General features: G+C 40.8%; 5 protein-coding genes, 1 long non-coding RNA gene and 2 pseudogenes across 6 annotated transcripts; 5 read left to right on the top strand and 3 right to left on the bottom strand.

Moving 5' to 3' along the window:
• The window catches only part of LOC132867726 (histone H2AX-like), a 1,044,434-nt pseudogene that overhangs the window by 23,696 nt on the left and 1,000,326 nt on the right, over positions 1-20,412 (bottom strand).
• LOC132867717 (uncharacterized) overlaps positions 1-20,412 on the top strand; it is a 1,045,807-nt pseudogene that overhangs the window by 28,218 nt on the left and 997,177 nt on the right.
• On the top strand, positions 36-13,773 carry LOC132867772 (histone H2A-like). Its single transcript, XM_060900777.1, has 2 exons — positions 36-183; positions 13,535-13,773. The coding sequence occupies exons 1-2, from the start codon at positions 36-38 to the stop codon at positions 13,771-13,773; spliced, it is 387 nt and encodes a 128-aa protein (XP_060756760.1).
• Positions 340-1,331, top strand: LOC132867795 (uncharacterized). The gene is made up of 2 exons (XR_009650761.1): positions 340-380; positions 1,234-1,331. It is a non-coding gene; the product is annotated as an uncharacterized LOC132867795 (long non-coding RNA).
• On the top strand, positions 7,772-12,853 carry LOC132867714 (uncharacterized). The gene is made up of 4 exons (XM_060900724.1): positions 7,772-8,427; positions 8,560-8,614; positions 9,007-9,160; positions 12,311-12,853. Exons 1-4 carry the CDS (start codon positions 7,849-7,851, stop codon positions 12,444-12,446), a joined length of 924 nt encoding a protein of 307 aa, XP_060756707.1. The 5' UTR covers positions 7,772-7,848; the 3' UTR covers positions 12,447-12,853.
• Positions 14,298-14,968, top strand: LOC132867750 (histone H3). The gene has a single exon (XM_060900760.1). The coding sequence runs from the start codon at positions 14,338-14,340 to the stop codon at positions 14,746-14,748; it is 411 nt and encodes a 136-aa protein (XP_060756743.1). The 5' UTR covers positions 14,298-14,337; the 3' UTR covers positions 14,749-14,968.
• LOC132867766 (histone H2B-like) lies at positions 15,543-16,032 on the bottom strand. Its single transcript, XM_060900772.1, has one exon. It carries the CDS (start codon positions 15,915-15,917, stop codon positions 15,543-15,545), a length of 375 nt encoding a protein of 124 aa, XP_060756755.1. The 5' UTR covers positions 15,918-16,032.
• On the bottom strand, positions 16,284-16,868 carry LOC132867775 (histone H4-like). Its single transcript, XM_060900780.1, has one exon. The coding sequence runs from the start codon at positions 16,863-16,865 to the stop codon at positions 16,554-16,556; it is 312 nt and encodes a 103-aa protein (XP_060756763.1). The 5' UTR covers positions 16,866-16,868; the 3' UTR covers positions 16,284-16,553.

Genomic DNA, 20,412 nt, shown 5'->3' with positions numbered 1-20,412 from the left:
TCAGAGTTGTTCCTGCAACAGATCTGAGTAGCAGAATGAGTGGAAGAGGAAAAACCAGCAAGGCTCGAGCCAAGGCCAAGAGTCGTTCATCCAGAGCTGGACTCCAGTTTCCCGTGGGCCGTGTCCACAGGCTCCTGCGGAAAGGCAACTATGCCGAGCGTGTCGGCGCCGGCGCTCCACACTGTAAAAAATGTCCGTAATTAAAAGGTACGAACTACCGTATTCTTAGGAGGGAATTTTCCGTAATATTATTCTACGGATGATTTACCCGTATTTTGAAGAACGCAATGCATTGTGGGAGAGACTGTCTTCAGAGGGAACGCAGCCGCCGCTTGCTTGCTCTCTGCTGTCTGAGTGAGTTGGAGTACTGCACTTCTGTGGTAAATAGTATTATTAATAATAAGTTACACAGTTAATCAAATCATCTTTGTATGTAGTTCAATTTAATCAGCTACAGCCTGGAATCATGTCGTGAGTCTAGTCTTTTTTAATATCTTCCACGACACAGCTATCAGAGCGGTCAAGATTACCAGCCAACTTGTGATGTCTTAATAGGCTAGGATCTACATCTTGTAAATGTAGGGTATCGGATTTCTATAGACTTACAACATACGTTATAGTTTTGTCTACATTATCATGACTCTGTTGTCCTGTTTCGCTTTTACTTAATTTTTAGTGTCCACAATCCGTTTGGCCGCCCAAGTTGCTAGCTAAGTTAGCTCAGCAAGGCTCATGTTGGTAACTGAACAGACGGTTAATAGCTATATTGCCGTTAACGAGAATATAGCTATTAACCATCTATTCAGTTAAAATCAAGTTGGACTTGCCACAGTCCCATTTGCCTGCCACCATGCTGACCTGTAGCATATGTGGTTTTAAGTCTGTGTCATTCACGGAATATGTCAGTCACTGCAGAACACACAGACACCTGAACAATGTGCGTATGTCGTGTGCGCTTAGAGATTGTGGTAGGAGATTTTCTTCTTTCAACAGCCTCGCCGTTCACATGTCACGAACCCATCCTGAGAGAAGTGTTAGGCAAACTTGGAACCGCAGTGTGTCTGTGCCTTTAAAGTGTTCATTCAATTATTGCACGAGAGAATATGTAGAGCTTAAACAGCTGGTGTCTCACTTAAATGACCACATCCAAGAAGGTCTCCATGTTGTGTGCCCGTTTGATGGCTGTGGTCGTACTTTTAATGTGAAGACCTCTCTCTCATCCCATATTTCCAGGATTCATCGTGGGTGGAACACGACCCAAATATCTTCCATTTATTTATCAGATGTACAGGCTCGTCTTACAGACAGCACACCAGAGGTCAGTACATATGTGAGTACAGATCCCGACACTGATGTACACAGTCAGGTATGTCAGGGTAATACAGACAATGACAAAAATGCACAAGATAGGTTCATTGAAAATCTGGCCCTGTTTTGTTTAGGTTTACAGACTAAATACTTAGTTCCAGCCTCTACCATTTCAGAAATTGTCAATGAAATGAAAACACTGCAGGATGTGCAGCAGGAATTCACAATGGGAGTTTTGGGCCTAAAATTGGAACAGTATGGTGTCCAACATGAAACCTTACTAAGTCTGGGACAGAGCGTATACGAACAGAGCCCTTTGCATGCAGCCTTATGTGCCAGTGGGCCTTTAACAACACACCACCGCAGGCTGCAATACTTTAAGTCTCACTTTAATTATGTTCACCCTGTGGAAGTGATACTGGGGTACAATGACAGTGGGAAGAGGCGACACTACCATTATGTTCCTTTACTTGACAGTCTCAGGGCAATGTTGAAAAAGCTGATGCACAGTGGTGACCTTGCTGAACATGGTAGGCCTATACATGTATTTCGTGATTTTACTGATGGGCATGCTGTTAGGTCAAATGAGATGTTTGCCACAGACCCAGACAGTTTAAAGGTGATGCTTTTTCAGGATGCTTTTGAAGTAGCTAACCCTCTTGGATCTGCCAAGCAAAAGCACAAAATTTTAGCTGTGTATTTCACTCTTGGTAATTTACATCCACATCTGAGATCAACAGTTGATCAGATTCAATTAATACTGCTTTGTTCAGAGAAAGACTGTAAATATTTTGGCGTGGACAAGGTTTTCAGGGAGCTTGTGTCAGATTTGGGTGAATTGGAGGAAAAGGGCATCTCCTTTGAGGATAAGACATTGAAAGGCACTGTTGCATGCATTATGGGAGATAATCTGGGTTCCCACATGATTGGAGGGTTCACAGAAAATTTTAGTTGTGCTGAGTATTTCTGTAGGTACTGTCTTGTCACAAGACCCGCGTTTTTGGCCAATCCTCTCACAGTTTTCACTCCAAGAGATCCTACTGAGTATAATGACTCTGTGCAGTTTCTGGAGAGTCACCCGGATGTGACCACACATCAGGGCATTAAAGGCAACAGTGTGTTTAACAAACTGTCACATTTTCATGTCTGTCAGCCTGGACTGCCGCCCTGTTTAGCGCATGATTTGTTCGAGGGTGTTGTGGACTATGATCTGGCAATGTATTTGCAGTACTTAATTAAGAACGAGAAGTGGTTTAGTTACAAGTTATTAAATGAAAGACTCAGTTCATTTCCAGGTGAAAGCAGTAACAAGCCAAATGCTATTTCAAACAAAGGAACAAAACTTGGTGGCCATGCAGCCCAGAACAGGTGGTTATTGCAGTTCCTGCCCATTTTGGTGTATGATAAAATTGCAGATGCTGATAATGCTGTCTGGCAGGCGTGTCTTCTTCTCAGGGAGTTAGTTGAAGTTGTCTGTGCACCTACCCTTTCAGAGTCCCAGATTGCATACATGAAGGTACTGACTGAAGAGTATGTGGAAATGAGGCAGGAGTTGTTCCCACATTCCCCTCTGAGACCAAAACACCACTATCTTTTACACTATGCAGATTTGAGTTTACATTTTGGTCCTCTCATACACACATGGACGATGCGCTTTGAAAGCAAACATAGCTATTTTAAAAGATGCATTAGGTCAAGTCAAAACTTCAAGAACGTCACAAAGTCACTTGCGAATAGGCATCAGCTGTTTCAAGCTTATCAGAGTCAGGGAAATTTATTCAGCTCCCAGGTTCAGGTGTCAGACTCCACACGGTTCTATCCACAGCTGTATGATGCTAGCATAAGGGCAGCTGTTGCAGATTTTGGACTAGACTCCTCCAACTCCATTGTCACAGACAAAGTACAAGTTAAAGGGACCAAGTATGCAAATGGTATGCTTGTGATACAGGAATATACCAAAGGACAACTGCAGTTGGGTGAAATAGCCAGCATTCTGATCAAATGTGAAAAAACTGTCCTGCTTTTGCTACGGGGGAAAACTGCCAGCTGGGTACCTGAGATTGGTGTCTATGAAATGGAAAAAAATGGTTCAGAAACTCTTTCTTGTAAAACCCTTGACAGTCTCAGTGATTATTCTCCACTGTCCTTTTACCACAGAGGTGCAAGGTTGCTCTCGCCACTCAGGCATCTTCCACAATGGAGGTTGTGAAGAATGTTATAACAAGGGCCATGCCTGTACTAACAACTGACGTCATAGAAGAGCTGATGGATCATCTAAAACATATTGGTGTTAACAGCATTGTTGATATGCAATACCTAACCAGCGAAGACTTGGATGGCATTTTGCCTCCAATTCAAAGGAGGCGGTTAATTCAAGCCTTCACTGCAGGTAAGTGTTTACTTTTATTATACTGTAAACCAAATACACTATATTGCGAAGTGTTCTGCTTGGAAAAAACTTTGTGTATGCCTCTGATCATCTGCCTTGTCAGATCTATCTGTTGCGATGGCAACATGGGCTGGGACAGGTTGATTCACTGCTTTGCCCCGCATTGCTGCTTGCAGCTATATTTATTCAACTTTTAGTCCATGGGCCAGGACCCAAAAATTCACATATTGGTACCACCTGAGGTGGCAAAATCTATCATTGATTTTTTGTAATCCTCTATGTCTGAGGGACATTATTTGGTATGATAGCCCTCTCTAAGTGGTAGCCGTCTTATATTTTTACTAGCTTTTATAACGCTACCCAGTGCAGTTTGCAATACATGCCTATGTATGGGTATAGGTGTATGAAAGTATGTGGGATGATGGGATATGTTTTCATCTATGTTATATAACATGTAGACATCATAGGCATGTAGAAAATATACAGTTATATATCAATCACACCCTTTTCCCGTAATATAACATAGGGATAGATTGAGGCAGAAGACTGTAACAGGATGGGTCAAATTCCAAGTCTTGCTATATCACATCTGGAGAGTATGTGCCTTCAGAAAATATATGGGCTTGATAGCTTAATGTACATAACTATTTTAGGCCTGAAACCCATAATTGACCAATGTATTTGAATGAAAATCAATGCATTTCAATGTGATAAAATGTACATTACAAACCAAAGGTATAGAGGCATGTTAGAAGCTGGAAGATGTTTCAATGCACATAACATTTTATCTAGAGCATAGACCTTAGAAAATAAATGGGTTTTATAGCTTAATACACAATTCACAGCTATTTTAGGCCCAAAACTATTGAAAATTAATGCATTTCAATGTAATGCAAAGTGCATTGCAGAACTAAGGAAGAGAGGAATGTGGGAAGTTGGGAGATGTTTCAATGCACATTAGATAACAGAGTATAGACTTTTAGAAAATATATGGGTAAGATAGCTTAATACACATTACACAGCTATTTTAGACCTGACATTTTCTTGAGTGCTACACACAGTAAATTATACAATAATATGGAGGAAGGCAAGGCCCCTCTCTCCCAAAAACTGAATTACAGCAACAACTCTTCTCAAAACGTCCCGCCAGTATTGCCTTTCTCCATCAATTTGTTTGACAAGATCAGAATCAATTCTTCCTGTGTCTTTGGAACGACTGTGTAATGCTAACATGCAAGCCCTATGCTCCTCACTCCTCTCATGCTCACCGATACGCTCAGAATGTTTCCAATCAGAAAACCCGTTGACAAACGCATTGTGCTTACTTGAGAGCAGTTTGCAAGCAAAACAGTAGATGCAACCAGAGGAAGGAGAGTAAAGGAGCCACTGCCTTGTCACAGACTGACCATTAGGTAGAGAGCGTTTGATTAAGGAATTTGTGAAACTCCTAGTGATGGCCAAAAGCTGCAATGTAAAGCTTAAGGGCAGAAAGTAGCTGTTGTTTACATATCAAAGGTAATATGCAAAAAGTCGCTAAATTCACTAGTTGAAGTTGCCAGAGATGGCCAAAAGTCAATACAATACAACAAGCCTTAAAGTGCAGAAGGTGTTTTTTATAAAATTTTTAATATAATATAAACACGAAATACACTAGCCTTTTAAGGTAGGCTTTTAACCTTTGAAGGTGCTGTATGATATACGTATAATATAATATAATATAATATGTAAGGGTTAATGTTCGGTGAGAAGGTCCCTACCGTGGAATAGCGGCACGACAGAGAGAATTATGGGTCTTGATCTCTCTGAAGTGCCGCTATTCCACGAAAGGGACCGCCTCGCCTTGCGTTAACCCACTTATTACATGGCTATACTTAAATTATTCACACATGGTGGCGACGTTTTTGATTTCATGTTAAGTTTAATGAATGATTGAGAGGTTGTTGCTTGCGCAACACAAAATAGTCTGCTGCCATTGGCAGCGGTCCGATATAGACCAACACGTCTGATCCTCAAATAACAGACGTGCGAACATTGGGGAGCCCCATTCAAATGAACGGCGCATTCTACAGAGTGAAGACGACCCATGTAATGTAATATAATATAATATAATATAATATAAATGTATACAAGCCTTTAACCCTCTTTCTCCCATAGCTGCCGTTAGCGCCCGACTTGTATTCTCCCATAGCTGCCGAAAGCGCCCGAAATCGCCCGACAAGAAAATACACCTGTAACTGCAAAAAATGTTGTTGCTGAACTTCAAATACAAATGACACTAGTTAATGAGACTGTAATACACATATTTGTGTATTAAAATGTATGTTTGTATGAAATTATTTTTAGATATGGTCGTGTTTTTACGTGGTGTCCCCTTGGTTGCGGCTCAGACTGATTCTGTGTTTGGGCGCATCTTCATAGCTGGCTAAATTAGTCAATCGTCCATGTTTGTTTACACTTTGTTTGCTTACATTACTGTCAATTCCTGTGGTCTCGTGCCAAATCTTCTTCTGTAGCAGCTATTGTTATTAAATTTACCTCAGAACAACTAGCCAGACCAAGAAAATGACTGCGCAGAAAAGACGCCATTTTTTTTAACTCTGTTGGAGGCAGTGGCGTTATGCCTCAACTCCGAGTCAGAGCCAGACTTGTCCGTCTCGGATTTCAGTGATGCAAGTTCTAAAGTGAACTTGGATAATTACATAATTAAAGGGTTAAAAAGGCTGTTGAATATTAAACTAAACAAGTGACGTTGCACAGGTTGAATGCAAAGCAAGTTGTCAAGCTGAAAGCCAAGGTCAGGTTATGAGTGAAGAGAAGTGATGCAGGGGGCTATATATATATAGAAAGAGAGAGCCAAAGTCTCCGCCCCTTCTTTCAGTCCACTCAGTGTGGCCAATTTAGCACCCAGGGGCCCTCTGGTTGCCGTACCGCATGGCCCAGGGGCCAATTGGTTGCCATATCCCGTGGCCCAGGGGCCCTCTGGTTGCCGTACCGCATGGCCCAGGGGCCCTCTGGTTGCCATACTGCATGGCCCAGGGGCCCTCTGATTCCTGTATCCTGTGGCCGAGGGCCCTCTGACTGCTGTCACTGTTCCCCCAGCCCAATTCAGTTTGAATTCAATTCAAATGTTTTCGAACGAACCTTCCAATGATAACAGTATTTTTTTGAAAAAATAAAGAACTTAAAGGTGCAGTGTGTAAGATTGTGGTCAAAGTAGGTATTGCAACAACAATGTTCATTGAAAATGAGATGCCTATTGCCACATTTGATCTTTTCATGAATATTTACCAAGTAATAAACTAATATTTACCAGTATGACAAAATACAGTAAGTTTCCAGCTAAAAATGCCCATTTCTGGAAATTCAAAATGGCGGACAATGGAGAAGATCCCATTTTTCTTGTATGAAAAGTGCAATTTTCCCAGTCATAATGACTACATAGAATTTGATGCACAACAGGGTATGTTCATTGTGCTTGGCGTTTCTGGTCAATGTACAGCAAATGGTATTCTTGGCAGATCAGTTCTTTCTTGCATGGGCCAATGGCATTTAAGTGCAATATCACAGTATTAGGCCTATATTATATTATATTATATTATATTATATTATATTATATTATATTATATTATATTATAGCCCATTATATTACATTATAGCTGTTATGATGTAAATAGCTGTTATTATGTAAATTATGGCTAGTGAAAAGACTGAATGGCTAGTGAGTCAGGACAACCACTAGCCAAAATGGCCGGTAAGCAAAAAAGTTAACGTCAAGCCCTGGTGTGAATCTAAGTGTAACCATATTTATTTGATTAAATTGTTGTTTTTTATCCATAGACTTGCAAGCTGTACTTGGCTCAACGTCTCTGCAACCGAATGTCCATCTGCCTGAAAATCCACCTCTGACACCTGGTCCCATGGAGGAGTCTTCATCCCGGGAGACTGCTGTACCATGGCACAAAATGCCTCCAAACCTTATGCTTGCCTTACGTGAAAAGAAGAGACCAAAACCTAAAGAGAGACGAGAGATGATCCGTATAGTTATTGACGATGTACTAGCTAAAGAATGTGGAAGACCTGGAAGAGGAAAGCTGCGTGAGATTGCCAAGAAGATAGTACAACAATATCCCTCCTCTTTCCAAGACAGAGAGATGAATGGAACCACGGTAATTGGAACTGGGTATGATTCAGTGTTCATACAGCTTGAGAACAGACTTGAGAACATTAGTAGGCCATGTACCTTCAACTCGAGGCCAGCAGCAGAAAGGGGAGATGAGATAAGAAAGAAGTCCAGCCACTCGGATCGATATGGATGTGTGGAGTGGCAGCCTGCTGTTGAGAACACTCCTGAACTAGAGTCTAAAAAAGATGACTTGAAGAACGATTTCAAGACCCGCCAGCTGGAGGAATCAGTTGTTCGCAAATTGATGACTGACACATACTCCATCCAACGAACTGCAATCAACAATGGAAGCACTGTGAAAACTCTAATGGAGGAGTGGCCCTTCCTTTTTGAAGCTGCATGCATGTTTGACCACACACACACACTTCTTGGCTTGGAAGTCCAAACAAAGCTGGCAGAGGAGGTGTCCAGAAAGGGAAAGGGCATCAAAGACTTTCTACAGTCCAGGGGGATAAAGATGGCACCCAGTAACGATCTAGTACAGCTGATCTCTGGGATCGCAAAATTCTTCAGAGAAAAGCCTGAACAACTCTTCCACCCAAGTGAGGTGGGTTTATAAATGTTTTATCACTGTGTTATTCATGATGAACTACAATGTATTTGTATGGGGCATACTGTTCTGGATGGAAAAATAGTTATTCAGCTATTCAGTATTTCTTCTTTTATTTCCTAACAACAGGAATCTGCTGCTGCCACACTACCACTGCAAAGCACACCTTGCATCCTTACCATGGGTTTGTAATCTGTTTGATATTAAAAAAAATATGTGTTATGGATTTGATTTCACTGTCTATCTTCCTCATTCCTCACATGCTTCTTCTCTCCTGTCTTTTTCTCCTGCTTCTCGCTCCCTTCTTTGTCTCTTCCTCTTTCCCCATTCGCTTTCTCCCTTCTTGTCTGTTCTGTTTTCAGAAACTCACTCTATGTTTTGTTTGTGAAATAACTTTTTAATGGGTGGGCTTATTTCCATCAAGTCTTGTGTGCTAAAACTCTATGATCGGTGCATGAAGTAATAGAAGTTTGGAAGCCAGCACTTTCAAGGTGGCCGTGGAGTTCATAATTAAGTATCGTGTTCCACCCGTTTTCATTTGTTAATATATTTTCTTATGAATTTTACATGTTTAAGGTGATCATCATTACAAAATCGCCGTGGACCAAGAAGTCGTAAACAACCACATCAGCTCCATGATTGTAGCTCTGAGCTACACTTTTGCTGCATTTTATGTTTTTAACATAAAGTACCCAAAAGACATGGCTCTCACGCTGGAGTTCATTCAAAGGTAAGCAACTCTTACTGTTATGTGGTTTTTTTTTGTTTTTTTGTTTTTTTTTTGGGGGGGGGCACAAGCAGTTTTGCTGTGAAGGCTACTGTTTAGTACGGCAGACGAGCGACTTCGAGCGACTTTTGAGTAAAACCATGCAAATTGGTACACATATCCATCTTGGTATGCTGATTAATATTAGATATGGAGGCGTCGCGATGCTAAAGATGCTAAATTTTCAAGATGGCCACCAAATCCAATATGGCCAACCCATATTGATGAAACTATCAGGTATTTTGTTGTAAATGCATGAAAATTGATACAGTTAGCTCTTGATATGCTGATTAATATTAGAAGTAGAGGCATAGCAGAAAAAAAATCTGATTTCTCAAGATAGCCGCCAAATCAAATATATCTGACCCATATTAGTATAACCACCATGCACTTTGCAGTAGGAGCATGCAAATCAGCACAAATATACTTCATATGTTGAGCAATCTAGTAGTTGGCCATATTTGATTTGGTGGCCATCTTGCAAATTCAGCTTTTTTTGTGATGTTTTTGTGACAGTTATTAATCAGCATATCAAGAACTGTGTACCAATTTCCATGCTTATACTACAAAGTGCCGGAAGGTTTCACTAATATGGGTTAGCCATATTTGATTTAGCGGCCATCTTGAAATGTCAGCATTTTTCGCAATGCCTCCATTTCTATTATTAATCAGCACATGAAGAAGTAACTGTGTACCACTTTCCATGCTTTTACTACAAAGTGCCCAGTAGTTTCATTAATATGGGTTTGCCATATTGGATTTTGCAGCCATCTTGAAAATTCAGCATTTTTCGCAACGCCTCCACATCTTATATTAATCAGAATATCATGAAAGATATGTGTACCGATTTTTATGCTTTTACTCAAAAGGGCACGGTTTGGCCCTTTTTTGTCGCTCATCCTTCGTACTATATGGTTTATTCAGCATCTTTCCTCCACATTCTTTGTCTATGACAGCCTATGGAAATGTATGGTAAATGGTTGTGACAGATCTTTTTTCCATAATGTATATGGCAGCCAATAGGACCATGTGAAAGAAAGTGGTGAAATTTGGCACACACATTCTAGACAGTCCCCTGATTCTTTTCAACAAGTTCTATTTTGACACCTCACACACAATTCAAAAGCTCAAAGTTTTTCAACTTTCAGCCTCTGCCAATTCTGATTTTGTGAGAATTGAAAATAAAGTGCAGCCCCATAATGCACACCGTTCCACTAGTGGAACGCTGTAATGGTCATTGTAAAGTTAACAAACACAGTACTACACTAGAAAAGTAGATCCACCGCGCTCCTGTTCCTCACTATCTGGTGCGTCACGGGAAAGGACTGAGTTCTAATCAGTGAAGAAAATCACTGGAGCATCTCAGATGTGGAAAAAAAATATTTTTCTGCTTTTATTGAGCAGTGCCAAACTAACGTTTCGACGTTACCGCGTCTTCATCAGAGTCGAAAAAAAAATGATGAACGACTCTGATGAAGACATGGTAACGTCGAAACGTTAGTTTGGCACTGCTCAATAAAAGCAGAAAAAGATTTTTCCACATCTGAGATGCTCCGGTGATTTTCTTCACTGGACAGTACTACACTACTAACAGAGGGCCATTAGTACTGCACTACGACTTGGTCATTGCCATTCTGGTAACAGCAAATGTATAAGGCCATGTCTCAAAGGGTTAAATATTGTACTAACTATTTACAATTTGTTTTGCAATGAATCCATTAGGCTCATTTCATGTGCAATCAGATGCTTTGGGGCTGATTTTAATGAAACTTGATTTTAATGAATATTTACGTAAGTAATAAACCAATGTACCAAAGTATTGTATAGTATAGTATAAGTTTTGCAGCTTAAAATGTAGAATTTTTGGAAATTCAAAATGGCGGACATGAAGAAGATCCCACTTTTCATGAATGAAAAGTGCAATTTTCCTAGTCATTATGAATACTTAAAATTTCATGGTGGTGGTAAGTATTTGTGAACAAGGTGACATTTGTGAATGGGCAGAATTAATTCTGGAAATACAGTATTAAATACAGTGCGCCTTTAAAGTAGAAACAGACTAAGAAAGTTTTGATTAATAGTGTTGGACACCATACATTTATCCTTGATTATGTCTGTCAGGGTAAGTCACATAGAAATGGTTTTGATTTAGCTTGGAAGCTCTTTTCTGGCTCTACAAATTACACAACCAACATGGGATACAACAATCATCAGAATATTATGATAGATTATGAGATATTAAAATATTGTCATTTGAATTTTAAAAAGCTACATTAAAATGAGTCATTTTTCTACTTAAGTTGGGGTATTATAACATCTCCTGAAAGTTTGGTCTTTGGTCCTTGTCATATAATTTGACGTTTAGGGTGAAATAAGTTGTAATAAAGTAGTTGTAGTAGTACAGTAGTATCAGAGAAGGTTAGCCCACCTGATATACGGTACGTACCCAACCTGTCACTCCGCCCAAAATAGCATGAGCATTTTGGGTGGAGTGTCAGATGGGGAACTCCTGTCAGTTGGGGTACTCTTCTCTGACACTACTCTATTACAACTTTACTACAACTCATTTCACTCTAGAAGTCGCATTATCTCTGCAATGACTCTAGAGACCAAGACCACACTTTCTGTTGATGAAATTGACATGATATCCTACCTATCCTGTCCTAGGCAAAAACTGACTAATTTTAAAATACAACTTTTTCTATATTCAATATTTAGTATATTAACATCTCATAATTCATATTCTGTTGCTTGCTGTATTCCCTGCTCTTTGAGCTATTTGTAGAGCCAGATAAGACATCATCCAAACAATCTCTGTGTGATTGATTGACATAAACAAGGATGAATGTACAGTGTACCACCCTCTTAATTAGACAGTCTTAGCTTTTTCTCCCTTTTTATTGATGCCAGACTCAGGCAAACGTAGTTCTGGGATTCTACCTTCCCAGTAAAAAGGCACACCAAGTTTCAATAAAAGTTTCAAGTTTCAATAAAATCCGTGCGGGTCAGGCCCCAAAGTGTATGATTCAACTAGCTTGCATAAGCAAATTCTATGTGTTAAGTCATAACATCACTCCAACAGCATATCTAAAAATACTTTAAATATTCTTTTAGAGTTTTCCTGGGAATAAATCCAGAACGAGGGTCAAAGGCTGAGAAGAAGGGAAAGAAACACCCTCACTTGCCCCCAAGACTTCTGAAGTTCTTGTGTGAACTGAACAGTTTTGAAAACCCCTGGATGGAAATGTGAACATTTGCATGCATGTGCACGCACGCGCGCACACACACACACACACACACACACACACAAAGCTGAGTTTCTGCTGAGGTCTGGAATGCCCCTCAACTCCCACCCCTTAATTGTTTAGGTGCGTGTTTCTTTTTTTTTTGTTCTTTCTTAAGAGACTTTGAAACCTGTTTGTTGGGAATCATAGACCTCACCCTTCAATCCAATTTAAAAGTTACAAATATCAAATCATTTTGTGGGTTTTGTATGTTGCATGACGTTCTTAAAAATGACAGGGTGCTAGTCATAATGAATACTTGATGAAATTTGTGGTGGTGTTAAATATTCTTGAATTAATTATTTGTGAATTAACAGCATGACTTCCCATAGACCTGTCCCTTCAATCCAATTTAAAAGGTACAAATATCAAATCATTTTGTGTTTTTTGTATTTTCTTAAAAATGTCAGTGTGCTAGTCATAATGAATATTTGATGAAGATAACATCTCTGAATTCATAGCATGAATTATTGAAATAAACTACTAAAATGGCATCTCACCTTGTGTAGACGTGTGTAATGTACTGTATTAAAAGACTTAACTTTGTGTAGATGACAAAAACAATCTCTGTTTATATATATATTAAACTATCACATATTGGTAATGCATATTCAGATTCATATATTTGTCCTTAAGACATTTTTTCCTAGTTTGGACAGAAATCGACTTTATATCTAAGGGGTTATCAGTTTTCCACTAAAAGAAGTGTCTGTGAAAGAACCGAATTTACTGTAAATCCACAGAATTCTCCTTTCTTATAATGAAGGGGAATACATGTGAATGAACAGAAAGTTTATTGTAAATCTACGGAATTCTCCTTTTCTATAATGAACAGGAGTACATGTGAATGAACAGAGAATGTATTGTAAATCTACGGAATTCTCCTTTTTATGATGAACAGAAATACCTGTGAATGGACAGAGAATTTACTCTAAAAATACGGAATTCTCCGTTACAGAATAAACGGAAGGGCCGTAATGTAAACGGAGAAGTTACTGGTAATTTACTGCCAGGACTTTATCCGGTTTTTTACGGAATTTTTTTTACAGTGCAGTTTATTTGGCCGCCGTGCTGGAGTACCTGACTGCTGAGATCCTGGAGTTGGCCGGTAACGCCGCTCGTGACAACAAGACGACTCGCATCATTCCCCGCCACTTACAGCTCGCTGTGCGCAACGACGAGGAGCTGAACAAACTGCTCGGCGGAGTGACCATCGCTCAGGGTGGTGTGCTGCCGAACATTCAGGCGGTGCTTTTGCCCAAAAAGACCGAGAAGACCGTCAAGACCAAATAAACTCACCCACTACTGTATTCGTCAGTCCCCAAAGGCTCTTTTAAGAGCCACCCATCTATGCTCAAAAAGCGCACTTTTTTTAATCCTTTCCCAGGTTTTGGGGTATTTCATAGCTCTAGCCTAAAAGGAATTCATAAACAATATAATCAAGTGGTGTTAATAGTAATGATGCATTTTATTTATAACGCATTTTAGTTGTAATAGTATAACACTAATAATAACAGTAGTGTGCTGGCGATAAAGGAAGGTTGATGGTTGAAAATAGATTATGACGGCGCTGTCCGTGCGGCGATTGAACCTACAAAACGCGCTAAGCTGCGCTGCTGGCTCTGCGGAGCTGCGCGAGCGGCAATAAATTAGGGACGGGTGTGGCTGTGTTTCAAACTGTGTCGGCGGGCAAAGACGGTCCAATAGCGAATAGGTGACGCAGCGCGTTCTCTCCAATGACAGCCGACCGCGTTCAAGACGCCCAATGAGCGCAGGGCGCTGTTAGAGTTGAAAAAGCCAGCGTCCGCCGGCGCCGTTTATTCTGTTTCTTATCTGTGAAGTGCAGAGCTCTCCGCCATGGCAAGAACCAAGCAGACGGCCCGTAAATCCACTGGTGGCAAGGCGCCCAGGAAGCAGCTCGCCACGAAGGCTGCCCGCAAGAGCGCCCCCGCTACCGGCGGCGTGAAGAAGCCTCACCGTTACAGGCCCGGCACCGTGGCTCTGAGGGAGATCCGCCGTTATCAGAAATCTACTGAGCTGCTCATCCGTAAGCTGCCCTTCCAGCGCCTGGTAAGAGAAATCGCTCAGGACTTTAAGACCGATTTGCGCTTCCAGAGCTCGGCTGTCATGGCACTGCAGGAGGCGAGCGAGGCATACTTGGTCGGCCTGTTCGAGGACACTAACCTGTGTGCCATCCACGCCAAGAGAGTGACCATCATGCCCAAGGACATTCAGCTGGCACGCCGTATTCGCGGAGAGCGCGCTTAAACGCGGACTCCGTCTAACGCACACAAAGGCTCTTTTAAGAGCCACCTCACTGTCTCACAGAAACGAGCCCGTCTCCATCCCCTGCACGGAACACCGTTCTGTTTGAGCTCACGGTTCGAGTGGAGTCGGAGCAGTGAAACAGAACAGCTGTTAGGACACAGTGGCCAGAGTTCTAGAACTCCTCGCGGTTTGACTGACAGGTTTTTGTCCCCGTCCTTTTAGATATTGTGGTGTCTGAGCGCCGCTTCAGTAATCAGACGAGGGAAGCAGAAAGTTTTCTCCGCTGCTTGGAAATGAGCAAAGGTAATGTTGTATTTAATAATTGGTCTATTTGTATCAAGGACAAAACCTTGTGCGTATTTCAATACATTTATCACTTCACACACGTTGTGTGTTTTTAACAATGGACATTGTCACAAGGCAGATTTCCATTTATCCATAGATACAAATAGAACATTTTAAATATTTATAATTACAGTCAAGCTACTCAATAGAAGTCACTACGCAGCACCCATATAATTTTTACTCTGTTATTTTCGCTTTATAAGTAAAATAGCTCATTTATTTACTGATTGGATGGAGGTTTGTTTCCCTGATTTAGCCACATGTGGAAACTTTTCTCGGTGTATTTTCCGTCAACAAATATTTATAAAACTTCGCATTTAGTGTACTACAACGGACTTTCGCGAGGGAGCGGCGCAGAGAGAGAGAAACACGAATTTGCTCTTCTATGAGAAAGTGGGTGGCTCTTAAAAGAGCCGTTGGGTTGCTAAAAGCGGCCGCAGCAGCGCGCTTTACTTGGAGCTGGTGTACTTGGTGACGGCCTTTGTGCCCTCGGACACGGCGTGCTTGGCCAGCTCGCCAGGCAGTAAAAGGCGCACAGCGGTCTGGATCTCTCTGGAGGTGATGGTGGAGCGCTTGTTGTAGTGAGCCAGACGAGAGGACTCACCAGCGATACGCTCGAAAATGTCATTGACGAAGGAGTTCATGATGCCCATAGCCTTAGACGAGATGCCGGTGTCGGGATGAACCTGCTTCAGCACCTTGTACACGTAGATAGCGTAGCTCTCCTTCCTGGACTTTCTGCGCTTCTTGCCTCCTTTACCAGCCGCCTTGGTCACGGCTTTCTTGGAGCCCTTCTTGGGCGCGCTTTTAGGTGGCTCGGGCATGGCGCTGCTCCTCGGGTAAACTGTAAGAGAATGAATAAGGCCCGCCTCGCGGCCGCTCTATTTACAGGTCCGCAGTGTAATTAGACACGAGGCAGGAACATATTTTATTGGCCAGAGTTCCAAACCGCCTCATATGGGGCGCCTCCTACCGCTCCGCCCACTTCCTTCCCCTCCTCCTCGCTTTGTCTCCCTTCCCGCCGTTTTATATTCACAGCACTGATGGAAGAATTTTATAGATAAGAATTCATTCCGTTCTTGTATTTCTATTACCACCATCTGAAGCGTTTCTCTCTCACACACAGCTTTCATATAGAAACGGTTAAGTGTTACTGATGTTACTCGTGTCTGCAGTTTCCTGTTCTCTGCTTCATTTTAAATAGACTTTATTTTCATTCAGATTTGCATAAAACAATACACAATAGAACGAAATTTCGTTGCTGTGACTCAGTGTAGTGCAGAACGAAACAGCAAGTATATTACCTGGGAAAATATATATATATATATATATACATATACATACACACACTGCTTTTCTTTTTCCCCTCTCTCTCACACACACGGAGAAAGAGCTCTTTGTGGATGTTTGGGTGGCTCTTAAAAGAGCCGTTGTGTTGGTGCGGTTCAGTGTCGCAGCGTTTAACCGCCGAAGCCGTACAGAGTGCGTCCCTGGCGTTTCAGGGCGTACACCACATCCATAGCGGTGACGGTCTTTCTCTTGGCATGCTCCGTGTAAGTGACGGCGTCGCGGATCACGTTCTCCAGGAACACTTTCAGCACACCGCGAATCTCTTCGTAGATCAGACCGGAAATGCGCTTCACACCACCACGGCGAGCCAGACGGCGAATAGCCGGCTTGGTGATTCCCTGGATGTTGTCGCGAAGAACTTTCCGGTGCCGCTTAGCGCCTCCTTTTCCGAGCCCTTTGCCGCCCTTTCCTCTGCCAGACATCGCGCTGCTCTCTCCAAGTCAAGCCGCTCAGTGCATGTCACTGCGCAGCGCCCACAGCCTTTATAGACTCTCTACAGGACCGAGTTGAGACCCGGAGTGGGCGGGCCTCAGGCCTAAGAACAACGGTCCCGCAGTAAAACACATTCAAAAAGAAACAGAACGCCACAGCTTTTCACTGGCGAGCGCATTCTTCATCCTTTCTGTGCACAGAAACATTATCATTCACATTATTTTTTACGCTGTTTTGATCAGCTGAGCGAACTGCAAACAACTGCCGACAGATCATGGTCTGCTCATGCGCAGTTACTCCCTGTCAACAAACAAACAAACAAACAGCCATCATTGTAATGAGGTTAGTAAAAGCACTCTGTGTTTGTGCAACATTGGCGTTCCCTTTTGAGCCCGTCTGTGGCTTCAAGGCCCGGATTCTAAACTCCTCGGTCCACTACAGCTACAGGTCACAGAACGCAGAACATCACCTTATTACTCGGCCCGGCACTCAGCTCTGATCCACACCGATGTCTGTGTACACTGTTAACAGAGCCGACGCTTCACCACACAAGTCCCCTCGAAAAAACGCTGCCTTGTTTTTCTTCCTCCCCCAACCTAAACGCTGGGTCGAGGCTGTGGGGTCATATTCTTGGGTTATTTTAACTCATTCTGAGTTGTTTCTATAACCAGTGTTGCCAGATATTGCTAACGTTATCCACCCCAAAATATGTTCAAAACCAGCCAAAAGGCACCTAAACCCGCCCAATCTGGCAACACTGTCTATAACCCAGCTGCTGGCTTAGTGGTTGAGGACAGTCAGATATGATGCAATCTACCCAGCAGCTGGGTCCATTTAAATCGGTCGTTATAGTATTTGCGCTACATTACAATTAAAAAAAAAAACTATTCCAACTGTCCTGTCCAGTATCTTTCAAAATGCACTGGAAAAGGGCTGATTTTGGAGGGCAATAAACAAAGTGGTTTCAGCGGATCAGCAGAGTGGCGATCCACAGACAGAAGGGAACCGACAGGGAAGGGAATGGACAGTCAATGGGACAAGGAGCCGCAAGCCATAACCAGCTGTTTCTAAGCTCCTTCCCCTGCTGATTTTCAGCAATGATTGTGGATGATCTGATTAATTAACGTAAACAACCCACCCAGAAGCGAACATTTGCGAACATCAATCAAATGTTCATAGAATGTTTGCATAACTTTCAGTGTGCTTGCGAACATTCATATAATGTTCATGTTGTATGTGTATAGCTTGCCTCTAAATAAAAGTATATATCTTATGAAGCTGTTGTGATATTTTTTTAATTCCTTTGAACAAAATTAAATTGCATAATTAAAAAATAAATATGATTGCTAGTTAATGTCACTTCTATGTGCAGAAAATTTTTGCTATGAGGCATCAAATTCGTGTGATGTGTGGCTTCGATCTCTTCAACCAAAAAAATTGTATGGAAATTTCAAATAATAATTCATGGTTTGAATCTTATAAAATATTTTTAATGGTGTTATTCGAGTATGTTTGCATAATTGACATGGTGTATTAACATATCTTGTTATTTCATGGCATCTTTTCATTATAATTTGTTAATTGTTATGCATGTGTTTAGAGAGTTATTAAAAGAAACTTCATAAAAAGTTACACTTTATGATTTTACTGCAGATATCAGAGTCAGCTTAATTGACATGGCGTATTATAAAACTTGAAAATAAATGTTTGTATAGTTTATAATTATATCCTATGCTTACAAAATTAATGTATATGTAGCTAGGAATTTTGTAGCAAACTTAGCCTATGCTACGTTGTTAAACGATATTCATATACATATGAACCGATTACTTGAAACTTCATTTTTAAAAGTAAAAATAAAAACCAAAATATTTTTGTTGGTGATAGTTATAGGTCTAATATTATGGACTCTGTACATACCTCATTACATGAACCCTAATTATGATTTTTAATGGCTTAGCTGTTATTTTTAATTTTTATTTTATATTTTGAATGTTTACATGTTATTTTGGAATATTTCTGCACCAGCCCCCAACTTTAACTGTGCTCAATAAAATAAAATAAATAAATAAATTTATTTCGCATACAGATAGGCCTACAAACGACTGACAAAATGTTGCAATTGCACTTTAACAGACATGTAGGCCTATAATAGGTCGGGTGCATAGGCCCTAAGTGAAACTGCAACTAGGCCTATAGTATAGAATTTACAGGTTGACAATCGTATCATACGTTCAATACCCCATAAAAGTGTCCAGACGGTACGATACCTGGACGGTTCCGGACTGCCCCGGACGGTATGCAGCTGCGCACAGCCTTGGAGTTGACTTCCTGTCGCCATTTTGTTGATCGAGGCCAACTTGAAATTGAGCCAATTTGTGGATTAAAATTTAGTGCCGTCAGGTAAGAAATATGTATTCCTACACTTTAAAACACACTAGAAACATTATCTGCATGTCGTGGTTTTACGTAGGTCTACATATTATAATTATTGTCTTTGTTATTACGTTATAATTATGATGTTTTCTTTTCGAATTGATCTGACGTGTGCGCCTTTGAAAGTACATTGCTTTACCGACTTTAATTTCATAGGAATCCTACTTTGGGCCTACATAACGATGAAATTGTATAAATATGTGATGATCACCACATAGGTAATCTGTCTAAAAGTTTGGATATCGGCCTATATTTTAGCAACAATTAGTCAATCTGATTCGTACCCACGCCGGTCCACGGCATCGCACAAATCTTAAACATTCAGATCTCCAAACAACTTTACACTCCTGCCAGGCCATGCAATCTGTAACGGTTTATTCCGTAAAGGACGCGAATCTAAATGGGATCCGGCGAAAACCTCCCCTGTCCAAAACCTCCCATTGGAAACCTCACAGGGAGGTTTTCTACTCACTTTGTGGGGTTTTCAACTGATTAATCTCAGGCATTAATTGAGTAAATCAGTTGAAATCCTCCCACATCAGTCGAAACCCCCCCCCCCCAATCTGAGCAGATCTATAAATCCTTGATCAATTAAGGGTCTAATAGCTTGTGGCATAATTTTGTTGCATGTTTATGTTAAAAATCCCAGTGGTCACCAATATACCAAAAAACATACTTATTTGGTCCTTTTTATAAACTCTATAAAAATAATTGTTTTTATTATACTGACTGGCATATTCTAATAATTATTATTTTAAAATAGGCCAATATTTTAAAGAGACAAAATATTCCCTGTAAATTTATTAATTTGGCCTAATCATTTTGGCAAATTACTTAAACTGAGACAGTCAAAATTTAATAATGAAAGCAATAGCATTAGAGATCATTCTTTTAACATATGCCAATATTTCTAAAATGTACGTGTTCCTTGTAAATTTATTTAGGCCAAATTATTTTAGCAAACTATGTAAATTGTGACTCAAAATTTAATAATGAATGCAATAGCATTATAGAAGGTTTATTTCACTAAAGTTTAATCAAATGAAAATAAATGAATTAACTTGAAATTTGACATGATTCCCTTAGACTCCCAAACCCTAG

The sequence above is a fragment of the Neoarius graeffei genome, chromosome 19 (assembly GCF_027579695.1).
Source record: "Neoarius graeffei isolate fNeoGra1 chromosome 19, fNeoGra1.pri, whole genome shotgun sequence".
In the NCBI taxonomy this organism is placed as follows: Eukaryota; Metazoa; Chordata; class Actinopteri; order Siluriformes; family Ariidae; genus Neoarius; species Neoarius graeffei.
The sequence above is the reverse complement of the archived record's forward strand: the minus strand, read 5'-3'. Positions and strand labels throughout refer to the sequence as shown.

Coding starts and splice junctions, on each gene's coding strand:
- LOC132867775 (XM_060900780.1), bottom strand. CDS start 16,865: ATGTCTGGCAGAGGAAAGGGCGGCAAAGGGCTCGGAAAAGGAGGCGCT.
- LOC132867772 (XM_060900777.1), top strand. CDS start 36: ATGAGTGGAAGAGGAAAAACCAGCAAGGCTCGAGCCAAGGCCAAGAGT. Junction 184..13,534: donor CGGCGCCGGCGCTCCACACT/GTAAAAAATGTC, acceptor TTTACAGTGCAG/TTTATTTGGCCGCCGTGCTG.
- LOC132867750 (XM_060900760.1), top strand. CDS start 14,338: ATGGCAAGAACCAAGCAGACGGCCCGTAAATCCACTGGTGGCAAGGCG.
- LOC132867714 (XM_060900724.1), top strand. CDS start 7,849: ATGAATGGAACCACGGTAATTGGAACTGGGTATGATTCAGTGTTCATA. Junction 8,428..8,559: donor AACTCTTCCACCCAAGTGAG/GTGGGTTTATAA, acceptor TCCTAACAACAG/GAATCTGCTGCTGCCACACT. Junction 9,161..12,310: donor ACGCTGGAGTTCATTCAAAG/GTAAGCAACTCT, acceptor ATATTCTTTTAG/AGTTTTCCTGGGAATAAATC.
- LOC132867766 (XM_060900772.1), bottom strand. CDS start 15,917: ATGCCCGAGCCACCTAAAAGCGCGCCCAAGAAGGGCTCCAAGAAAGCC.